Raw genomic sequence first — 23,583 nt, forward strand, 5'->3', positions numbered from 1 at the left:
AATGATAGTATTACCCCCCAAAATGTATCACGTGCAAGTCACGTAACTTAATTTAATGAAAAACTGAATAGAATAAGTTTGAATGTCATAGTTTGTATAAAATTAGCAATTTTTAATGAATATAAGAACTTATTTTACCCAAAAAATAAAAACCAATAGTGTAAAGACCTAATTTTCACTCATATGACAATTTCAGAGACTAAATTAGCAATAATAAACGAGATCTTAAGAATTTTTTTAATTCACAACATTCTATATTTTTTTCCTTCTTACGAATGAGTTATTTGAAATCTTTGCAAATCCTCGGGAGGTTATGTGAAAATATTAAGACCTCGGACAGTGAATGTGTACGTTAAAATTTGTTTCTGTAGAAAATCTACAAAGGCATTGGCAATTTCTGAAAGAATAATTCAAGGACTGTTGGTGTAAAAAACTCTTTTCTAAAACCGATTCAACCAGACGTTCCTAAACGAAATTAACAAGAAATCGTAGGCGAAACCAGACCGCACCTATGAGATATACAGAGCAGTTTTACAATCACTTCTGGCGAAAGACGTAACCTTTGACCGGATTCATTTTATAAACACATAATCCCATGAAATCACTTTGCACTATGCAGGCGCAACGACATCCGGTTGAATGGGTGGCGACCGACCATCCTTCGCATTGGTCTCTTTAGCCTCCTTATCTTCTTCTTGGAACCCTTCCTTGAATCTGTCATAGTTTGTGGGCTCATTCGACTTGAATGGGCGTTCTCCCAGTACTCGAATCAAATCCTCTTGGTGAAGGACTTCCTTTTCCAGCAACAGCTCTGCAATCTGTCCTACATGCTCTTTGTGCTCCTCTATCAACTGGACGGTGCGGAAGTATGCTTTACCCACCCATTCTCTAACTTCACCGTCAATTATTGCACCGGTTTTGCTACTGTATGGCTTGGTCATCTCAAATGAATCCTCCCTCTGAGGAAACGAAAGAAGACCTACCTTGTCGCTGAAGCCATACACTGCAACTTGAGCATAAGTCATTTTGGTCACTTTCTCCAAGTCGTTCTGTGCTCCAGTTGAAATCTTCCCCAACAAAACCTACTCCAAGAATACCAACGCAGTTAATGACAGTTGAAAAAAGTCTCATAAGCTACAAAGATGCCTTTTGTTATAAAATTAAACTGTGGTGCCATCGTGCCAACATAGCAATACCCCGTCTTCAGCTTTCTACATACAGGAGCATGATCATGCAAACCAGCCACAATTTTTGTTTCTCTAGAAAACTAAGATCTACTTCACAGAAATTAGGAACTTTAATTTTCTTTTCAATCTAATGATGAGTCTCCAACAAATATTATGCCAAAACTGAAATTCGAAATGTTAACCCATAGGTATTGACGAATGGAAGTACTACTAAAAATTGCATGCACAAATTACTTCGACACATCCGGCGCACACGCACACACATGTACAAGCTAATGGAAGTTGGTAACAATTCAAAAATGTGAACACCGTTACCCCCTTTGTTTTTGGGAGCTACAAAAGCCCCCGACATGTTTTCTTTTCACCTTTTGAGTCTGAAGCATTGCGCTTGATCAATTTAAAACAATTAAGTTATTGTGAAATAAAACAACACTATCTGCAGTCACAAACTATATGAACAATGCAACACAACATAAATATTACTAACTATCTAAAGATTTAAAGGACAAAAGGCATCATGTACTTTCGGCATTTATTAGAAGTTTTGTTTGTTGCCAAGATGACATTCTTAAAATTTTAAACAATGTTATATTTCAGTTAAATTCGTCATACTTCAATGAGTGATAGACCACACTAAGTTCCCTTGTAACGTTGAAGAGTTGAGGCTAAATACTAAATTCAGTCTCAATGAGTTAGGAGGGGGTGGAAGCATACAAGTACCACTCTTTAATAAATCAAGATTTTCCTTCTTAATCATACGATTCTATCCCTACTTGCTTATTTAGTAATTTTGGGAAAGAAAGAGAGCTTCACCTGCTCAGCAGCTCGGCCACCAAGGGTCATGCATGTCATATCAAAAAGCTGCTCTTTGGTCATAAGAAGATTTTCATTCGGAACATACTGAGCAAACCCCAGTGCTGCAGTGCCACGTGGAACAATAGTTACTTTAAGCAAAGGTTCTGCATGTTCCAGGAACCAACCCGCAACAGCATGACCAGATTCATGGTAAGCAACAGTGCGTCTTTCCAACTTGCTAATAACCTGCATAAAGAGACCACTAAACAGTTAAATATCTTGGTAAAAAACACATTTAGCAAGTCTCTCATGATCAAACAGTTGTTTACACCACTATTTCAGGTTGCACAGGTACAAACTTAGATTAATGATGCCAAATAAATTATCTCACTTTTGCAGGTTCATCAAAAAATCTTCTAATTCTCAGCTATTAATTGTTGAATCATAAAGGAGTTGTCAACTGCACAGATTACCATGCAGTGGCAACAGATACCTTGTTCTTCTTTTCTAGGCCGCCTATCACCCTGTCTATAGCCGCTTCAAAATGTTTCATGGTTATCTTTGGACTCTCATTTCTTGCAGCAATCAAGGCAGCTTCATTGCAGACGTTTGCTATGTCTGCTCCAGCAAATCCAGGAGTGAGAGCAGCAAGCCTCTCGGAGTAAAATGATGCTTCCAGATCTAGCTTGAGCTTGCTCAGATATATTTGAAAAATCTGGTTACGACCTTTGATGTCTGGTTTATCAATAGTAATTTGACGGTCAAACCGGCCTGGCCTCAAGAGAGCTTTATCCAGAATATCAGGCCTATTAGTGCCAGCAAGTACAACAACTCCAGCAGTGGTTCCAAATCCATCCATTTCTACAAGCAATTGATTGAGAGTACTTTCACGCTCGTCATGGCCACCTGAAAAGCCTCCACGCCCTCTTGCCCGGCCAATTGCATCAATCTCATCAATAAATATTATACTGGGTGCGCACTGTCTTGCCTCTTGAAATAAGCTTCGAACCCTTGACGGACCAACACCAACAAACATTTCCATAAAATCTGAACCAGATATAGATAGAAAAGGCACCCCAGATTCACCAGCAGTTGCCTTTGCAAGAAGCGTCTTTCCTGTTCCAGGAGGGCCAACAAGAAGAGCACCTTTTGGAATTTTTGCTCCCAATTCCTCATATTTCTTAGGATTTTTTAGAAAGTGCACAAACTCCATTATTTCTTGCTTAGCCTCATCACAGCCCGCTACATCTTTAAAGTAAACCTGATTCAAAAAATGGACACTAATGAATTGTTATGTAAATAACTGCATCTATGTTTCACTTTATTACTAAGATAAGAAACATGATGAAGGCAACACTAGGAAATGAAATGCATATTTAACCTTGTTTTTGGCATTCTTGTCCAACTTCGTGATCTGTGCTTTACCTATGTTGAATATGCCTCGGCCACCTGTTCCACCTGGACCACCAATGTTAGGCATTTTTTGGCTCATGAACCAAAGGGCTCCCAGAAGCAACACTGTTGGCCCATACCTTAACAACTCTTGCAACCACATTACTTGGGATGCATAAATTACAGGAACAAAATCATGACGATCAATCCCTAAAGCTTCTTGAGCTTCCTCCAACTTTTCTTCGAAAGATTCAACACTCCCAATGTTAAAATAATATTTATACTGGGTTACATTTCCTTCGGAAGGAGAACCTTTAACAGGACTACTAACAGAATCATCACTATGAACTTTTTCGCGTGGGGAGCTCCTCACATACACTTTTGCAACTGATTTGTTTGCAACTTCAATGTGATCGACCAACCCAGGTTCAAGTAGCTTGTTTTTAAATTCTTGGAAACTTATCTGGGAAACAAGTCAGCTTAAGCAGAAACTACTAATGAAAGCAAACTGGGAAAAAATAAGCCGAACAACATTGATGTAGAACAAGTAACTAGAGCTTAGACACATATAGGTATAGAGGAGAAGACACAGAGGCCTCAGGGAGGAAGATCTGTTTATTCCATCATTCAAGGCTCCCTCTACCGAAATATAAAGCCTCTATTATAAAGACCTTTTTGCTAGAAACACCGAAAGTAAAACGTATTCAACATGAAAGTAGTTTTTTGGTCGAAAACAGGACAGTAATCTCAATCCTACTCAAAAGCAATCTAAATAAACTAGTTTCTCTAAGCATAGTGATTACCTCCTTCGCTTGATGAGGATTAAGGAATAATGATGTGACAATAAAGCAAATGAACATTAAAGGAGCAATTAAATCTTGAATCTGCTTCGAAAACTGTCCCTGGGCATTCCCCTGACCACCTGCACTTGAGCCCTCTGAAGAAAACTGATACTAATAAGCTTACTTAAACAATGTTGCACTTACCCAAAACACATCAATGTCTAAAAAACCAAAACAATCAAAAAGTGGCACACCTTTGGACTCCGTTTTCTGTTCACCCCCTTTCGGAATTTCCTTCTTATTTTTCGGATAATAATTTTCGTAATCTATAAGAACAAACCGTTGCAAAAATCAAACATAAACACATTAAAGCTAAGCATCAAAAATTATCAAACCAAACAAAATTTCATAACTTTTGGGTAGAAAGCCTTACTTTTCTTCTCGGGACCTTGGCTGGAGAACAAGCGACGAATTCTAGGGATTCCGAAAACAGACTTCACATTCGACACGTATGCCTTTGAAATTAGCCGCTTCCTAGCTCCATTGTAAGCTATATATCCCTTCAGAATCCCTACGCCGCCATCAACGCACTCATTGCCGAGCAGCGTCGACAACTGCGGAAAGGAATCGTGCAGCAGCGTGTTCCTCCTGTTGTAAGTACCCGAAATCACATTCTGCGCAGAAAAATATCAAATTTATCAACCAACTAAAAAAAAAAGATAACTCGAGATAAAAATTTCAAAAATTAGAATTTTTCGTGCTACAATTCGTACTCTTTTGAATTTGGAACGAGCCGAGTGGGTGATCCAGCGTCCGATGCTTGAGAAAATCATTGTATCGAGCCGTGGGAATCGTTTGAGGTGGAGAATGGTACTTTCGAAACCCTAGAAAGAGCTATACGGGTCTGTTTGGTTGCTGAGAAAATTTCAGGTGGGAAAGTTTCTAGGGTTTGGAAATGGAGAGTGAGAGAGAGAGGGAGGGAGAGAGAGAAGTTACCGGAATTCGGTGTGGGAAAGAGCAGGGGCGGAGAAAGGGAATGGATTCCTGCCCAGAATCAGAAACCGACTTCTTACTATTGAATTACGTATTTGACCTTGTCTAAGGAATGACGGGATGTGGGTGGAGTAAGGTTAATTTGGTCATTCTGTAGTGTTTCTTCAAGGTTTTAGAGCCTGAAAATTAGTAGCAATATGTATGGTTAAATTGGAACATTACCATTTTTTTTTTTTGATCAAATGATAAATTTTGTTACATTAGATATTAAATTAGTCAACGATCAGGTTCGCACTCACATCGTCATGTAAAGACTCAACTCATTTCCACTATGGGCAGTGTTTCTTCAAGGTTTTAGAGCAATATGTATGATTAAATTGGAACATTTCATTTCCTGTTGAAAAGGATTTTTTTTTTCTTTTTGTTTTTTACAAACTATAGTTTGACGTACGCATATAAAAGAGATTTTAAATACAAATAATAAAAATCTTGTACATATATCAGATTATTATATGTTGCTTGAAAAGAACAATGTTTGAAGCCACGGAGCTAGGTATTTCCTAAAGAAAAAAGAGAAATGATGGATGCACTTTAACTTGTTACATTTCTCATAACTCAGACATGAATGCATTAGGCTAACTTTAGAGTGCAAATAATAGTCGGGGAAAAAAAAATTGGAAAAACTCGTACAGATTTTTGTACGAGTTTGCTTCGTCTTTGTGATAATTGCATAAACTTTGTGTGTTCTTGTGTTATGTAGTCTTTGTAGAGCGTTTTCGTCAAGTCTGGTTTTTTGGTATGGATCTGTTGGCATAAGCCGATTTGCGCCAATATGTATTGGCGAAAGGTATCAATTTGGTAGTTGAATCGAGTGTCACATTACATTTTTTTTTTTATTGTTTGTGGTTTTGTTAGAACATACTGAAATATTACAAAACCCTTAATCATGATTTGGTCAAGTGTACAGAGATTACTTGAAGAAAGTCATCTCAACGGCAAGGGAAAAAGAGTCTCCTACTCACTCAAAGGCCTCATGTTCAACTAGTGATAGTTCTAGTAATCTGAGAACGCGTTTCTTTTGTTAGCTGAGACCTTTCTTGATAGTTGGAAAATATTAGTATTGATGGTTGTTTGATTATTTGAGTTTGTTTGTTAGTTTGGTATATCGGCTTAACTTATCTGTATTAGGGTTTCTAGGTTTTGCTCTTTATGAATATAGCTTATAGTTTAGTATGAAGTTAAGTTAGTCACAATGTAGTTTCTTGTGGTTTTGTAACCATTTCGGTATTCTCGTTTGTTTAATAATGTTCCTATTAGTTTGTAGTCTTATTTGTCGTACTCTGATATTCAACTAAATACAAAAATAACAAACTTCCACTTATCATGGAGAATTGGCTAGTAACCGATGTATTAGTTTCTAAAATAGTGGGGTAGTGCACAACTCATATCACGTCTGAATTGATAAACTTTAGCAAGCAAATGCTCAATGTACTTAGATTGAGATACAAACAAGCATATAGAATAATATAATCTACATACATAAGTTTTACAATATATTGACATGTTTATAGTGTTTCACAAACAGTGAAGGATCTACGGCTGAAGCTTTGAAACCATACAATACTTACGTAATCTGTAGACATTACCATGATGCTTTATACCATTTTTGCAGCAAGCCATGAAGGATTTTTGACATCTAACTGTCATAAGGACCAATTGAAATAAGTAGCAAGGGCTAGATTAATCTCATTGTTGTTGGTTTAAAACATGTAGAATTTCAAAGAAAATATGAGAATTTACAAAGAAATTTTAATACAAGTTACTGTCGAACATTTAGTGTAGGATTCTAACTTTACAAAGAAATTTTGATACGAGTTATTGTCGAACATTTAGTGTAGGATTCTAACTTTTAAATCTTCACTAAATTTGAAGAACTTAAGATATCGAATCAAAAGGTTGACTGAGTTAAAGAAAAAAAGATGCAAAAATAGTGAAGATCGTGTCAGAGTTAGACATTAATGCTCTTGATACCATGTTAAGATGAAGAAGCGAAAGAAAGAAAGGAAGTGAAAGGAAATGAGAGAATACAATCGTGTATCAAAAAATAGCTCAAATGATTAAAATACGAGTCTAAGATATTATAAGATTAAAATACGAGTCTAAGTTCCTTATAATCTCTTAGGTATATGAAGGCATAACCACTCTTCTAACAATGACTAACAATTGGCTACTGTGTGTTTGCCACTAGTAGTCAGCTAGCTATACTTTTTCACTTCTCTCTCTAGAAAACGCGTGAAATTCTCTCTGGTTTCCTAATCTACAATCATCCTTGCCTCCGACCCTAGCCTTTGGCTTGGGTGTGGGTGGCACCTTGTCAATTCTCCTTCCTCTTTCCCTCTTTATTTCCTTTCTCTCTTTTTCAATTTTCCCCTGAGATTTTTCTCAACTTCCGTGAGCTCTGTCTTCAATTTTCCCGTGAATTTGTCTCACCTTTGGACTTCATGTTCCTCCTTTCCTCCCCTCCCTTTCCTCTGGCCGTTACTTTCCAAACCCAAAACTCCACCTCCCATCACCTTTTCCATCTGCCTCTCTTCCTCTTATTTCATCCTCACCCTATCCTTTGCTTTGATATGTAGACTCCTAGCCGGATATCGTTGCCAAATTTAATTCCCTTCCTCACTTTCCCTCCCCTAACCAGCATGCCGGATTTCCCTTGAGACCAAGTGTTCTGCTGCTACGACCAAAGTAAGGGTATTTTACATACCTGCTTTGTCACTCCCCGATCCCGACATACGTCCAAGATCGACACGTGATGTCACCAAATACTCAAATATCTATCATACCTCGCCTCCGAGTTATGGCAAAGCATAACTTGAGAATCAAATCACATAGTAATTTTTCGTATACTTTATGGCTGCATCTAACCTCCTCGTTAGACTACCTACGTACCCTAAGAAGGGATCAAACTATTCATAGTTCACCATTCGCTGCAATTCGACATATATCACAATCTGTTCAAGCGGAAAGGCATAACATTCCTCAATCAATCATTTGGACTTAACAAGCATGAATTATTCGATTCGAGCTACACAACGAACCCACATGACAATCAAGGTTTCTATTTCATCCATTATATAAATCACTATGTTTCAACATAAAATCGCAATTCATAACATGTAATATACCAAAGAATCAACAAAGCACAATAGTATCCTCTAGTCACATTGATCAACTAATCTAATCGTATTAATAACAATCATATCCAACATCATTCCACAATCACTTCAACTAACCAATTCCATGAATCAAGGAGGCACGATATTCACATTTAATTACGTTAATCAGTCAACAAGATCGCATATCAATGCACGGAATTTAATATAATCCCCTGCCTGGACTCCAAGTAAGAACATGGTAATTCTAATTTATAGACATAACGTCTACTGTGAGCAATTCCTACTCACTCGAATATAGGGTCGAACTAACTTTATGGAAATGAGCAAGAGTAGGGATTCCGGCCCACTCAATGGAAGCTAACCCGAAATATAATCGCCTATCAGATATACCAAGCATGATCACTCATGAAATACATATGGTCCCCCAACACGGATATACCAAGCAAGACCACATCCTAACTCTAGGTTGTGATCACCGAACATGGATATACCAAGCATGATCACTCCTAAAATGCGTATGGTCCCCCAACGCGAATATACCAAGCAGAACCATATGCATAGTCTAATAATGTAGGCAGTGATCACCCAACGCGGATATACCAAGCATGATCACCCCTAACAATCCCTTAATGTGGATATACCAAGCAAGACTGTATCTTATAGCTCTAGGTAGTGATCACCCAATGCAGATATACCAAGCATGATCACTCCCAGAATGCGTATGGTCTCCCAACGCGGATATACCAGGCAAAACCATAGCATAATCTCATCGTACAGGTAGTGATCACCCAACACGGATATACCAATCATGATCACCCCTAAAATACGTATGGTCCCCCAACGCGGTTATACCAAGCAAGACCATCCATGTACCATTGTTACATGGTGCAGTAAATTCAACACACAACCTACCCACAACTCAACCCCTATGAGTTCCTACACCATTAACTTCTTATGGCCACCAACTAATATGTCACACAAGCATATAAGTTCTACAGAATACAACTAATAAGATTCTAGGATCACATTGTCATAACATTTATTATACTTATCATTCACATTATTAAGAAGATAAATAAGCACATATATATCACAATATGACGTCCCATACACGTAAACCGATGTATATATTATATGGGATAACTCACTAGCCAATATAGGTCCACTAAGGCCTACATAGTCTCTAGTAATATTGATTTTTAATATTTAAGATCAATTCGTAGCATATTGACCAAAAGTAAGGAGTAATTAGATTAATACATATAAGGTTTCCTAGAATCCCCTACCTTGAATTCGATTAATTATGTTCCTTTGAAGAACCTAATCGGAACATAAAAGTATAATCAAAAGTATAAATACAAGTAACACACATTAATAACCAAACTAAGTGTTTAATCACAAAATCAATATTATCTAAAGAAAGTACACTGATTCTGTAATCTTACCACTCAAATAATATCACTCAAATAGTAGTAAAGTAGATTAGAAAGGAATCTGGAAAAGAAAATAGGTGTGGCAAAACAGTACTCTACTTCTTCACAAAATCTGCAGAAAAACAGCATTATTGGACCAAGTTTAGGCTCCCTTTGGAACAATCAAAACTAAACCAAATCGTGTAATATTATATGGGTTTTGAAGCTTGTGTTCTGTACTTTAAAAGCATATAAGTTTTGTAGAAAATGGAGCTCTAAATTGGAAGTTATGCCAAAAAGAAAAATGGAGTCTTAAAACTGGAAACCCAGTTTTCTGCTGCTATTTTGTAGCTCACGACCCAAGTTTAAATAAGATTTTGATCAACCAAAACTCAACTGAACTGAGTGAAAACAATTGGGTTACAATCATGAACATATGTACTTTTAACACACTAAAAGTTTTTCTCCAAAGGAGCACATAAAGACCTAGAAATTAAGAGCCAAAGAAGACTACTAGAAACTTGAGTTTTCTTTGCAAATAAATCAATTTTCTGCAACTTACGTAACAACCCACTTCCAATTCATATAACAAATCCAAAAATACTTCCAGGTAGTCCAAAAGTCATGTATACAACATCCAAAACTAACACGACTCAAAATTAACAAGAAATTGGCCTTTTAAACCAAACCCTTGATCAATAAATTTGATCTACACACCCAATCTGAATTACCCAACTCTAATTCATGTTCAGACTGGTTCATTGAATAATAGAAAACCCTAAATAAAACTAAGAACTCCAAATATATCATGGCAGTTTCAATTCAACTTGAGGAAATTAAATTCGAAAATCAAGATAATCAAGGAACAAGGAATTTAACTTCAAATCTCTAAATCATTCCTTCACAATCACGTTCTCTAACTCTCAATTTCTCTGCCCCCTTTTCTATTTATGATGTTTTGCCCCTTCTTTGCAGCCCCTTCAACCCCTTTTATAGTTACTCTAATCCTACTCAATTCTATAGTGAAATTCCGGATTTCACACCCTTAGCTTCACCTTCTATTCATGTGTTACTTTGTTTGTATATATTTGCATGGACTAGTGAATGAGTTTTGAATCCGGTGACTATCTTTTGGTCCAACATCTTTGGTGAAGAAATCTAGATGTGGTGTGCTTTTGGTTGTGGGTTTGGTACTTTTGTGCGGTGATTGGTCGGTTTCACCACTTGGTCGTTTTCTTTAGCGTTGAAGCTTCATCAGATACTAGCATGACTTTGTGGTGGTGACTGCGGCAAATGCTGCTTTCTGCAGTTGGACATTAAGTGTAACATCTCACATCGCCCAAGGAAGTGATCCTTAAATATATATTCACATCCCTACCTAGCACGAGGCCTTTTGGGAGCTCACTGGTTTCAGGTTTCGTAAGAACTCCGAAGTTAAGCGAGAAGGAGGCCAGAGCACTCCCATGATGGGTGACCCACTGGGAAGTTGCTCGTGAAGTTCCCAGAAACAAAACCGTGATGGCGTGGTTGGGGCCCAAAGTGGACAATATCGTGCTACGGTGGTGGAGATGGCCCGAGAAGTGATCCACCCCGGGCCGGGATGTGACAAATAGTATCAGAGCCAATTCCTGGCCGGAAGTGTGCCAACGAGGACGTCGGGCCCCTAAAGGGGGTGGATTGTAACATCCCACATCGCTCAGGGGAGTGATCCTTAAATGTATATTCCCATCCCTTCCTAGCACGAGGCCTTTTAGGAGCTCACTGGTTTCGGGTTCTGTAGGAACTCTGAAGTGAAACGAAAAAGAGGCCAGAGCACTCCCAGGATAGTGACCCACTGGGAAGTTGCTCGTGAAGTTCCCAGAAACAAAATCGTGAGGGCGTGGCCGGGGCCCAAAGCGGACAATATCGTGCTACGGTGGTGGAGATGGCCCAAGAAGTGATCAGCCCCGGGCCGGGATGTGACATTAAGGATTTGGGTTTTCCTTTTTGCTTATTTAATTGGGCTGGCCTTTTACGTATCTAGTTTCCCATTGTATTTGGGTTATTTTGTCTTCCTCTGTGTTGGCATGTAACCTTCTTTTGATTTAATGAAGTTTACTTTTCAGTTCAAAAAAGAAAAAAAAACAATGACTAACAATTTCTTTAAGGGTGGTGCTATTAGCACACTCCTTGTTAATTTATGTTCTTTGATTATCTTCAATACATTCAATCCGACGCCCAAAAATTGATTGGGGTGTAAAGAAGATAAAATTGGGTTTGTCGATAGCACCACCATTTCTCTAATAGACTAAGAATTCTCATACAATTATCTTAAGACAAGTGTCATAATCTTAGCTTTGTATATCCTCAGTTTAAGAATAATATTTGAGATTGTTCACTATAAAACAATTTGTGAGAATATTACTAAGTAAACTTTTCATTCAAAATATTGACATAGGATAGCAAAATAACTTATCTACTACCGTGTGGCTTCAAACATTTTATTGCCTCCTTATATTGACAAATAAAATCTACTTCGCATTTTTAACATACATATCGTTATTGTTCAACATTTTATAGTTCACATATATATATATATATATATAACAAACTAGATTAATCATTTGGGTTTAACCCACTGAGATATCTATAGATTCATCCAAAACTATGATTTATGCCAACGTCAAAATAGGAAGTGGCCCATGATAGAGAAGAAGGAGACGTTGGAGATGAACGATAAGAGGAACATGAAGAGTTTGAAGAAGCACTCGTTGGTTTAGGGTTCCTAATCATGAATGGCACCATATCTTGAAGCAACCCTTGTGAGCTTCTCTCTTCTTTCACAAACTCTTGATACCGGTCCGGAAACGGGCCGGGCGGCAGATCTGGAACTGGATCGGGAGTAAGGCTTCGCGGGCTCTCTTGTGCTTCTCGTTCTTGGTCTTCGGGTTGGGGATCCAAGGTTTTCTTCTTGGTCTTCTTCATTGGTGGAGTGGAGTTTTGGGCCTGGTTGTTGAGGTTGAAAAATGGGTATGCAAAGTGTAAATGGAGCCCTTCATAGGTGATGATGAGTGTGTCTGGGTCCTCACTGGACCTCTCTACTTGCCTTTTTGCACTGCATCTTGGATTTGTGCACCGGTAGTAGCTCCTGTATACAATCCAGAAAAAAAGCTGGGTGACAAATGTAAATTAAAAGATAAAAGAAAATAAATCGTTTGAAAGTATTTTTTTTTCAAACAAGCGATATTATTACTTCAGACTACAATAAAGGGAGTATGAATGGTTTGAACTTGTAATTCAGTGGGTTGAAGAGGAAGGTCTTATCCACCAGAATAATCCGCCGGCCACTTGCAGTTGAAAGTTTAATGAACTTATGTGATTGTAGCAATATATCAACCTTTGTCTAATAGCCTAGTACTAGGGTTAGACCTCATTTAGGCTATAAGGTACAGGCGTTGGTAGGCATATTTAAGGATAATCTACTTGCTTAAGGTGTTGAATAGGGTGGTTGGCTTCATGCTGCAGTACTAACTAGAGAGCATTTCGTGAACTAATCTACGTAATTAGTATTAAAGTCGTCCAAGTCACGCCGATTAATTTCGACTCTTAGACGCATAAGATAATGAAGTGGTTTAGGATGCTTATAGAATTATCAATGCAAAGTTGAATTGTTTAGGTGCCTAATAAACAAATGATTTGACTCTGTTCAACAATTATCATTTGTTTTAAGTTAATTAATAATATATAGATTTGGACGTCTTATCCTTTATGAAGGGTAGCGTTATTCACACTTTTCTTATATTTTGCCTTGCATTATTCTTTGCAAGAGCTTATGAACAATGAGATTTCTTTCATATACAAGCGATATAAGAAGGTGGAGAATCGATAACCTTAGGTGTAGAACTGAGTGCTCATAACCGCTTGAGCTACAAACACTTATAGGGCTGCAATAATATCAAAACCCTAAAGCTTTTAAAAACACTTAACTCCAGATAAAGGGGAAGAAGAAGGAGATATATATAGTAAATAGTTACCTAGGATTAGGGCTATTCTTAATAGATTTCTGGCCATACTTCCTCCATTTATAACCATCATCAGCCATTATTCCATTTCCACAGCTTTTGATCTTCAGAGTGTACTTATGCTCAACCTTACTCAGACCCCTTTCTAGCAATGACAGCCTGCAAAATAAGAAAATGCATTTATAACAAACTACATAAAAAAAATAAAAAAACCCAATTAATTAACAATTCTATAGAAATGGTGAACTTAAAATTATTGAAACATAATATACAAACCTGGCGTTTGAAAGTTCTTGGGGTTGGACTGTTCCAGTTGTGACAGACAAAGCAGTCTCGATATCTTGGATCGTTGGACCCGAATAGACGTTAGGGATGAATCGGTTGATAGCCTCTTTACCGAAAACACTAGCCGCTCGGGACTGCACAGCCTCCTCCGGTAGCACAAACAGTGGTGAATCATTGTCCAGAAGCTCCCTCACCAGCTCTTCCTCCGACCAGTCCGACCACGTAGCAGCCATTGATTCCTCCATTGTTAACAGAAAAAGAAGGAGAAGCAGAGAGGAAATGAGTTGATAAGATGAGAATTATAGAGATAGTGTATTATCTGGTGAGGAAATAAAAGAAGGGAAAAGGTGGAGCAGATGAAGAGGGGAAGTTGTCACGTATACGTGTTTGCCTCTTGACTTTTAAAGTAAGAGGGTTTTGGTTTTGTATGCATTCTACTTTGACTTAACGAAGAATTCTATTCCCGTCAAACAGTAAACATATTTGGTAAACTGCACAACCCTAGCTACGGGCACTTTAAAAAATATGGGGTCATTTTCCTTGTGCATATATATATATATGCTAGGGTAATTTCAATGCCTTACCTACACAGATCAAATTTAAGAACACTAATTTTCACGACTGCATGAAATTTAAAAACAATTCCGGTGTGCAACACACTTGCTTCATGAACTTAATTTACAAGGAAAAAGTTTGTGAGGTAAATTGAGACTGGTTTTTTTGGTTGTACGCATTTGTTTAATTTTTTTTACCATTAAATTGGATAAACAGAAAGAGAATTAATGAACATAATTAAATAAAGGTGTGCACAATGATAATCTAAATTGCAGATATGCGATTCAAACTCTAGCTGCACATAAAAAAGTACATCTGCTCTAACTAATTTAGCTAGATCCATATCTGAGAAATCGCATGATAGTCGGGTGAAAATCATTTACTTTCTTTTGTTGTTTTGCAGCATTCTCTGTTTTCATTTAGTGTGTCCTTTGTCTTGTTATAATGTGTGTTTTGATAGGAGAAAATTTTGAATTATAGAGGCATCAAATGTGGACCAATGCTACCTGAACCATGACCCAATTTTCAACCCAAAGCAAGAGTCAACCACTAAAGAATCAATAAAAATATACCTTTTCATTATTTCAAAGAGATTACGTTCTCCTCTTTCTTTAAAAAAACAGATTAAAGACTTGAACTTCATTATCACTTCTTTCTAAATTCTTTAAGGAAGCATATAATTGGCTAGCTGGATAGTTACTTTATAAAAGTAGTTATGAACTGTGATGACTTTTTAATTAACAAAAACTGCCTAATCTCATGTCATCAATTCATCACGCTATTTCACCTAGTTTAGTTGATAATAAGGATGCCGTTGTTCACCGAGGAATATTTTGGTTGCTTTTGACGGATTGCTTACTACTTGGTTGGATTGAATGTCAACCTGTGGAGGAGTAAGCCCGGTGACCGCAGCAAAACTTTGGGCTTTATACTATGGCTACGCAGGCCTGGGCGGGAGCAGAGAGAACTTTCCACCATTGGAAAACTGGTGGGTGCATTCCAGCAAGTCGCTTTGTTAACATCGAAGTTACACCGAGCAAGACTAAGATTGCAGCAATCAGTACGTGCAAGTTTATTAGAAGAATGATTACCTTTTTAAACACGTCACAAATATCTATTAAATGAGTGTCTTTGATTGCAAGAGATAATCTAATCTCTAATTAGACTGATAAAAGTATGAAACCCTACTTTAATTCTTCCCCCAACTTTTTCTTTTCCAACTCTCCCAAGTCTCGATCAAGTGAGATGACTAGCATGCAAAAAGGAGACAAAACATAATTAAAGCCTCCCGTAAATTAAGGTTTATATATACTCATACAGGACTAAGCATGCATGTTTATTGAATGTTGCCAGAATACCGACCCACATTAAATCCAAGAGATCAGCATTTTGCAGTTTCCAAATCTCTACGCTTTCATTATTTTAGATTTTAGAGAGATGTTTTTTCTGTTGATGGGCTGGCGGTGCAAACAGTCAGTGCCAATGTCTAACAGCATAATGGTCCACACACATGCATGCATGCCTCGATCTTTCTCACAAGAAAGAAAACAAAATTAATAATTGCAACTAATTGTCCACCCAAATTCATCAATTAGGAGACTATTAGAAGAGAATAGTATTTTGTTAATCTTGACAACAATTCAAACAAAATACACGTGATCAATGACATAGTTTGAAAGAAACAAAGCTATGTATATATGTACAACCACGTATGTTGGCACTCCACCAAGAGTAGTATAAGTTTACATGTTACAATATTGATGGACGATAAGTCTATGCTTTATAGAGTAGTATATATTAGTTAATAATCAAATCTTATGTACATTAGTTGTTTATCACACAACGATGTTTCAGTACTGCTCAATAATTTAGTTTTTAGCACGTAAAGTGGTTTAGAAAATGGACAACAGAAAAATTGAAAAAAAAAAAAAATCTAGGGTGGTATTATTCAACCACCATCACCATAGCTTATATATATTCAGAAAGTTTATCTTGAAACACAAGGTGAGTCGAGTGGTTGCTTCAAAGTGAGGGCAGGTTTTGGGGGTTTGTGGCTTTGACTTTTGTTAATCCTAGAAACATAAACAGAGGGTGCGTGCTATCCCCCTCTCCCGCTACCCTACCCGCGTAAAAACCCAAAACTAGGGTTGACCGTCAGACAATGGGAGAGAGAGAGAGAGGCGTCGGTTAGCGGATGAGGGAGGTGGAGTGGGCGCAGCCGCGCAGGTTAAGAACCAAAACAAACCAACTTATCTTTGGTTTGGAAAAAAACTTGGACGTGTTCGCCAAAGTCAACCCCTTTCGATGCGGGGCCATGTGGGGACACGTGTGATTGGTAGTGTCCCACTGGTGTCGAGCTTCACGAGTGAAAGGGTACGGGCGGGTCGAGCTGTCGACGTCTGTGGTGTGGCAGGAGGAGGAGGAGGGGATTGATCCGAGAAGTGACGCTAGCTGTAAGCAATCTTTTGGGGTTAAAACAAAGAAGAGAAGGAAGGGGGTCCTAGAAAAGAAGGGCAAATGTCCTAATCTATCGTCCTTTGCAGGGGCATCTTCCTCTAGTACTAGCAGTCAAAAGACTCAAAACCTAGTCTTCTAGATGCGGTGGCTACAGGTGGGAAACTGCCACCACTGTGTCTTAACCCACAGCGAGACCGTGCTAAGGACAAATGCCCACGCCAGAGCGGAGTGATTGATACATTTTGAGACCTTAACGGCTAGAAGTACTTAGCTTGACACATTAGATCGACTTACATTAAAAAATCGCCCACACGCTCAAGGTAACATTTTTCATTCCACTATTCTGAGAAGAACTATGTTGTTGACAAGATAGTGAATTTGGAGTAATTTTTTGTATGACTGTTTAAATGGCTAGAGTTACATACTGTTACTAATCCACTCATGTTATAAAATATGTATTTTATTCATTAGACACTATATACTGTCTATGACATATAAAATATTTTGTGAGTTTTTATATCATATCGCCACATGATCTTCACATAACATTTTAACATACCTGGACAACATGGTTAATATTGAAGGAAGTTAGAATTTCTACCATAAAAAAGGGGGCTAATATATGGTGAGGAGTACATCTCCTCATAAACATACATGCAAAGTTCTCTCCCCAATGTGAGAATCATAATCTCAACAAGTTCCTCAATTGAGATGAATTTTCAAACCTAATACACGGACAACACAAGTTAAGTGACTTAGAGGTTATGTGACTGTTGGGCTTCACTCATGTGGAACAACTTGTTTTGACATCTTGAAGGAATTATTCTACGTAAAACCAATTGGCAAATGAGGGTAGTCCAACTCCTTACAAGTAAGTGCAGGATCTCTTATTTCTCCGATATGGAATTCATACTCCCATAAATATGTCATGAACCTAGAGTATAGTCATTAATAAGGATACGTGTAATTGTAATACCAATGGAATGGGAGCACGACGTACCAATGGAATGGGAGCACGACGTACCAATTACTATTGGTAAAACAATAGGGCAGGTTTTGTCACACTAAAATAAAAATTTCTTGTGAATTGGATTACGGACTGTGTTAGTTTTCCCCTCATTCATATGAAGATGTGAAGAATGTTTTTCATCAATAATTAAGAAAACTTGCAAAAGTTTATAAGAAGTGCTAGGTCACTCTCCCGGTTGCCAACTGATTGTGGGGTGTGGAACCTCAACTTCTTTCATTGTATGTAGGCAAGTTAGCAAAATACGTGATAAAAGCCATTTTGTCACATGTGTTCATATTACGACGTTAAAATTGTCCATGTGTTAGACTTCAAATTTCACCACAGGAGGCAGGGTGTGTGAGGCATCAAATAGTATTCAAACCCACCAAGGTTTTAAAAGCCACTAGGCATTAGTAGGGCGGTGGGCAGGGTGTGCAGGCGCCTAGGCAGATGTCGTGCACTCTCACTGCTTCAGAGGAGTGATGAGTCATTTCTCACCTGTCTAGGCGTCATTTCTTAATTTTCCAAACACCAAAGGATTAGTTGCAGCGGTGACCAGCCTCCTAAATGACGCTAGGCGAGGATAACCCACTGTGTTTCGGAATCATAGCGATTTGTATCTTTCTATTGGGCCTTATATTGTCAAGATAAAGGTAATTGATGATTCAACTCTAAATCTCCAAGCCCATCCTCTATTAAATCTGTTTTATGAATATTGGGCCCAGGGACTGAGAAAGCAATTAAAACTACACGTTTTAAGCTGGACATGGCCCATTATCCGTATAGGCCACGGCCTACCCTTAAAATACCACTTGGACCACAAACATTCAAGTTAAATTTCAGCCCAACTAAAACACACTCAAAACGGATTAATTTTCCCGCGCAAACCAACCGACTCAAAGTTAACACCGACATTAAAAATAGAAAAATATACAAAATGCGCTGGATTCGGGCCACGTGGAAACGCACGTAGGTGCAAACTCCCAGTAACAATCTGACACGTCGTCCCTCCCGCTTATGCTTAGCTGTCATTTCCATTTTCGAATAATTATTTTCAAATTTGAAATTTTGCAGGCCGCGCGCGAGCTCCATGTGCTGTTATATATCAGTAAAGTGATCGAAGGTGTGAGGGGAAGCTGGATTGGGAATGGAGGAGGATTGCGCGACACCGAAGCGGCGAGAGTGCCGGATACCGGAGGCGAATATGTGTCCGCCGCCTCCGAGGAAGAAGGCGGTTGGGGAAACGAAGCGGGAGCCGCCGAAGAATGGGTATTTCCAGCCGCCTGACCTTGATACTCTGTTTGCTCTGCCTCCGAGAACTCAAGTGTGTGCGTAGCAAAAGCTCTATTTGTTATACAAGATGATTTTATTTGTTGGTTTTCCACCGTACATAGTTTTGATTGTTTTTGGAATAATTTCGCTCCTTGTTTTCTTGAATTTTGCTTATATTGTGATGATATCGGAGTGAGTGGAGGGTGGAATGCCCAAAAGAGGAAAAATAAAATAAATTTTACAGTCTTTTCAAATACCCAAACTCATGAAAATAAACAAGTTACAAGTTTTGGTGGGAGAATTTGTTCTAGAATCGAAATGTAACTCGTGTTCTTACATATACGATGAGTGTTGTAGACACAAAGACATATACAGTGAGAATCACGTGTAGGCTTCGGTTAGTTGTATAACACAGCTTTGTCTTTGGGGATGTACTTCTAGTAATAGAGACTTTTATTTTAAAGAAAACATAGAGGAAGTTGACTGAATTGCCAGATTTGCCTGATCACCAATATTCCAATTATGTATACTTATTTTTACTTTGCTATAAAGGAAAGTAATTGACGAAAAGATGCATACAATGTAATCCTTTCCAAAATATATTATGAAAAATATTTTCTTTGCAAGTGAAAACGAAGCAAAATCCAGCTCAGATTTAATTGCGAAAAGCTTGATATGGACTTAGTATCAATGTGACAAGCAAAGAAATTCCTGTTTGGTGTTAGGGGCCAAATATGAATTAATGGGTGCTAAATGTTAGAAAATTAGAAATCAAAGAAATTTATGTTGGGTGTTAGATAGGGGCGGAGCTATGAATGGGCTAGAATGGTTCCGGGCTTACCCTGACATTTGTTTTATAGAGAAAAAAATTAGAGCTATTGTTTTGATTTCCAAAGATTTTTTAGGGGATTAGGCCCCCCAACTTGAGGGGAGAAAGAGGAAGTTGGCGAGAAAATTGTTTCTTTTAGGAGACATTTGTTTGCTCTCACTAAGTGGGATTAGATTAGATTGGACTAGGTGTTAGTGTAGTCTCATGTTTGTTAAAGGAATGGACTAGCTTTAGTGAGATTAAACCTCACTCGCCTTGACTACAGGGCTCCCTAGATAGTCTTAGTGAGACCCCCCAATTACCATCGGATTGCTAAGACCCTTTTTTCTCTCGCGTTGTCCCACTCGACTCCTCGCTCTGCTTGACTCCTCATCCTACTTGACAACCTCGTCGGGACCATCCCAGGACCACCGCTGCGTCCTTGTAAATCACAACTTCCTCTGCCACTTTCTCTTCTTAGTTTTCTTCAGTTTTGTTTTGAAGATTCATGAAATTATTATTGGGTTTTGATAGATTTTTGTTTTTGATTGATTTGTGGGTTTTGATTACTACCCATTTGTTTTCAATTTATCTGCTATTTTTCCTTTTATGAATTGAAATATAAAGTTGTTCTATGTAAATTCTGATCTGTTTTGTTATTAACTCATTAATTTCTACAGGTATATGGGTGAGGGTGAGGGTGATGATGAAACCAATGTTCAAGAAATCTTATACAAGGCTCGTTCATCTTCTAAACTGCAAATTTGGTTCTATTTGCCTATCAATTTGAGTTGTTGAAAGTTTGATAATTCTCCAAATTGCAAAAGCACCTGCAATTCGTGAAGAAGAAGAGGGCTATGCCCTTTTACTTTTCCATATATTCATTTTGATATTTTTAATAGAAAATAAATTAAAATATAATAATAATAATAATAATATATTGTTAGTTCAACTTCTTAGTCCGACACTGCACCAAATGCTTCACTAAGCTAGTCCCGCTTAGTCTAGTCTAACCCAGTCCAGCTTAGTCCCTGAAGCTAATCTAGTTTAAGATAGTCTGGTGCAACAAACGCACCCTTAGAGTTTAATCTTTTTCACAAGGTGCTAGTGGTTGTTGACAAATTTGAATTCTGCTTCCATCCATGTGCGATTTTCATGTTCTCATTACATTTTTTGTTAGGTTGTTTTCTTCGCCACTTAGCATGGCTCCCAATTGATCAGAACGTACTAATGAAATGGAGTGGAATTGAAAAATCAACACCAGCGTCACCAAACAAGCAAACATCAAAATGGGTAGTAAAGTAGTAGTTAAGATGATGACCAGACGATGAATGAGATAATAGATTTGCGAGCGTGAGAGAGAGATTCATGAGTGTATTGCAGCGTTGTTTCAAAGTTGGCATTGTTGGTGGTGTTGCAGTATTTTTTTTAAAAATTATTATTACCTTTGTGAGAGGCCCTTTCTAACCTAAAATCCCGACTCCATCATTCGACTACATATAAGTATAACTAGAACATCTAATACTTGCACATATTATATAATATTGGTGATTTTCAAAGGTGGCATTAGATCGGATGGGCCATCACTCTCATCGTACGATTTGGACATTACATAATTTGAATGTTTTATTCCTTAGATTCCAAGACAGAACAGTTGTGGACAGGCCCAAATAAAGATTGCAAATAAAGGGAAACATATGACAAGCAGATTGAGAGACTTGAGCATGCGTAGAAATGTAATTCTTACTTAGTTTTCTGCGACCTCACCTCACCTTACCTAGCAAGCTACAATTATCATTAGGGTTTGAGGGTAAGTCTTAGGACGTTGACCATTTGCCAGTTGAGGAGTAAGAGAGATGGACCTCTTAAAATTCTCCCGTCTGAATGCTAGTATGGATTGAGTCGTTTCTTTAACGTGATATTATTTGGTTATGCAAACGTTATAATTAAAATTATTCATTCTCTTTATTATCATGTAAAGATTATTTCTAGAAAATTCATTCAATTTGAATATCAAATAAATCAATTTAAGGGATAACTCCTAGTAATGCCAAATTGCCAACAGAGCTGGCCCTGAGGGTGTGTAAGTGGTGCCACCGTACAGGGCCTTCAATTCGGAAAGGCCTCCGATTACGATTTTATTTTACCTATAGATATAGTATAAGTTTTTAAATTGCCCAATTGTCTTCCGCTTCTTATCCATAATCCATATCCATAAAACTGGGTTCGACTCTACCTGGCGCCTTTTTTTTTGTGTTTTTTTTTAATTTTTTGGGTATGTGGTGTTTATTTAATGTTTTATTTTTATTTCTTTTGTGTTTTATTTTAATTGTTTTGGTATTTAAAAGAATGAGTTCTGTTTTAATTTTGTTTAATTTAAAGCATGGTGTTTCAAACCCAAAAACATAGGGGATGTAATTAGGTACCTAACCGCCACACTAAGATTTTTGTTTTCCTTACATCATCTCAATTATATGTGACCATAATTAAATGTAAAAGAAAACATAGCAACAAAATGTTAGACCCTCTAAGGGCTTTTTATTAGGTATGTTAAAATAAAGAGTTTCAAACCCAAAAACACAGCACCGAATTTTTTTCTTTTACATAGCAAATAGATATCTAACCACAGCATGAAATTTTTTCTTTAACTCAATCTATAAATAATCATAAAAATTAAAAAGTAAAAGAAAACATATCAACCAAAATTCTATACTTATTAAGGGCCTCATTGGAGTCTCGCACAGGGCCCCAAAATCTCAGGGTCAGCCTGATTGCCAATGGCTCTTTACGGATTCCGTCAGAAGGCGTTATTGGTCATCCGACCATATAAGTCGCTGCATAATAGGATTTGGCACTCAAACTTAACTTACAGAGTTTGTTTGATTGTGTCATTTGTCGTTCACCCCTATAAGCATGTCCATAAGAAATACTATCATTCAAACATTAAATTACGAATTTCGTCCAAATGTTTAACAATCACTGGTCCTAATAGGCCGTTCAACTTACACCACTTTTATCAATTTCCTTCTCCATTTTATGATCCCATCCTTGATAGGGTTAATTATTTTACTGCATAGATTAGAAATGAAAAAAATTCACATTATCAGTCGACTATACTTGCACGAAAGACTGGTTATTATCGCCCCGATAAAAGGCGGACTATTGGATACATATTCCAAAAAATAAACTATATATTATTTTTTTATTATGCGGTATAAATTTACAAATTAACAATATAACATGTCAAGTTTCACAAGCATTGAATTTCATTGCAACAACTTCAATTACATTGACATCGTGTTAGTCGTATTAGTTGAAAACAACAACCTTAGAAAGCATTGTGTTGTGTAGTTCGGATTCGAAGACCTAAAAGAAAAAGAAAGATACTCACTTCCTATAACGCCATGACATCTAGAAACACTAATTTTACAATTTGTACGCTAAGTATTACAACACGAA

The 23,583-nt window shown here is 37.6% G+C and overlaps 3 protein-coding genes across 4 annotated transcripts; 1 reads left to right on the forward strand and 2 right to left on the reverse strand.

Moving 5' to 3' along the window:
* Positions 1-418: 418 nt before the first annotated feature.
* On the reverse strand, positions 419-5,224 carry LOC126619521 (ATP-dependent zinc metalloprotease FTSH 10, mitochondrial-like). Its single transcript, XM_050287912.1, has 8 exons — positions 4,930-5,224; positions 4,590-4,830; positions 4,411-4,482; positions 4,178-4,311; positions 3,364-3,837; positions 2,476-3,243; positions 2,001-2,228; positions 419-1,082 (listed from the first exon to the last, which is right to left on the reverse strand). Exons 1-8 carry the CDS (start codon positions 4,987-4,989, stop codon positions 612-614), a joined length of 2,448 nt encoding a protein of 815 aa, XP_050143869.1. The 5' UTR covers positions 4,990-5,224; the 3' UTR covers positions 419-611.
* Positions 5,225-12,125: 6,901 nt separating this feature from the next.
* On the reverse strand, positions 12,126-14,511 carry LOC126617994 (probable WRKY transcription factor 49). 2 transcript variants are annotated; one of them, XM_050286067.1, is made up of 4 exons: positions 14,015-14,511; positions 13,751-13,897; positions 13,607-13,660; positions 12,126-12,864 (listed from the first exon to the last, which is right to left on the reverse strand). In XM_050286067.1, exons 1-4 carry the CDS (start codon positions 14,266-14,268, stop codon positions 12,372-12,374), a joined length of 948 nt encoding a protein of 315 aa, XP_050142024.1. In that variant the 5' UTR covers positions 14,269-14,511; the 3' UTR covers positions 12,126-12,371. The 2 variants fall into 2 exon arrangements, with proteins under 2 accessions (XP_050142024.1, XP_050142025.1); XM_050286068.1 differs by lacking the exon at positions 13,607-13,660 and having other exon boundaries at positions 14,015-14,503.
* A 4,674-nt stretch (positions 14,512-19,185) lies between these two features.
* On the forward strand, positions 19,186-21,002 carry LOC126619707 (cyclin-dependent protein kinase inhibitor SMR4-like). Its single transcript, XM_050288126.1, has 2 exons — positions 19,186-19,372; positions 20,805-21,002. The coding sequence occupies exons 1-2, from the start codon at positions 19,192-19,194 to the stop codon at positions 20,912-20,914; spliced, it is 291 nt and encodes a 96-aa protein (XP_050144083.1). The 5' UTR covers positions 19,186-19,191; the 3' UTR covers positions 20,915-21,002.
* The last annotated feature ends 2,581 nt before the right edge of the window (positions 21,003-23,583 follow it).

Source organism: Malus sylvestris, chromosome 4 (assembly GCF_916048215.2).
Source record: "Malus sylvestris chromosome 4, drMalSylv7.2, whole genome shotgun sequence".
Taxonomy (NCBI): domain Eukaryota; kingdom Viridiplantae; phylum Streptophyta; class Magnoliopsida; order Rosales; family Rosaceae; genus Malus; species Malus sylvestris.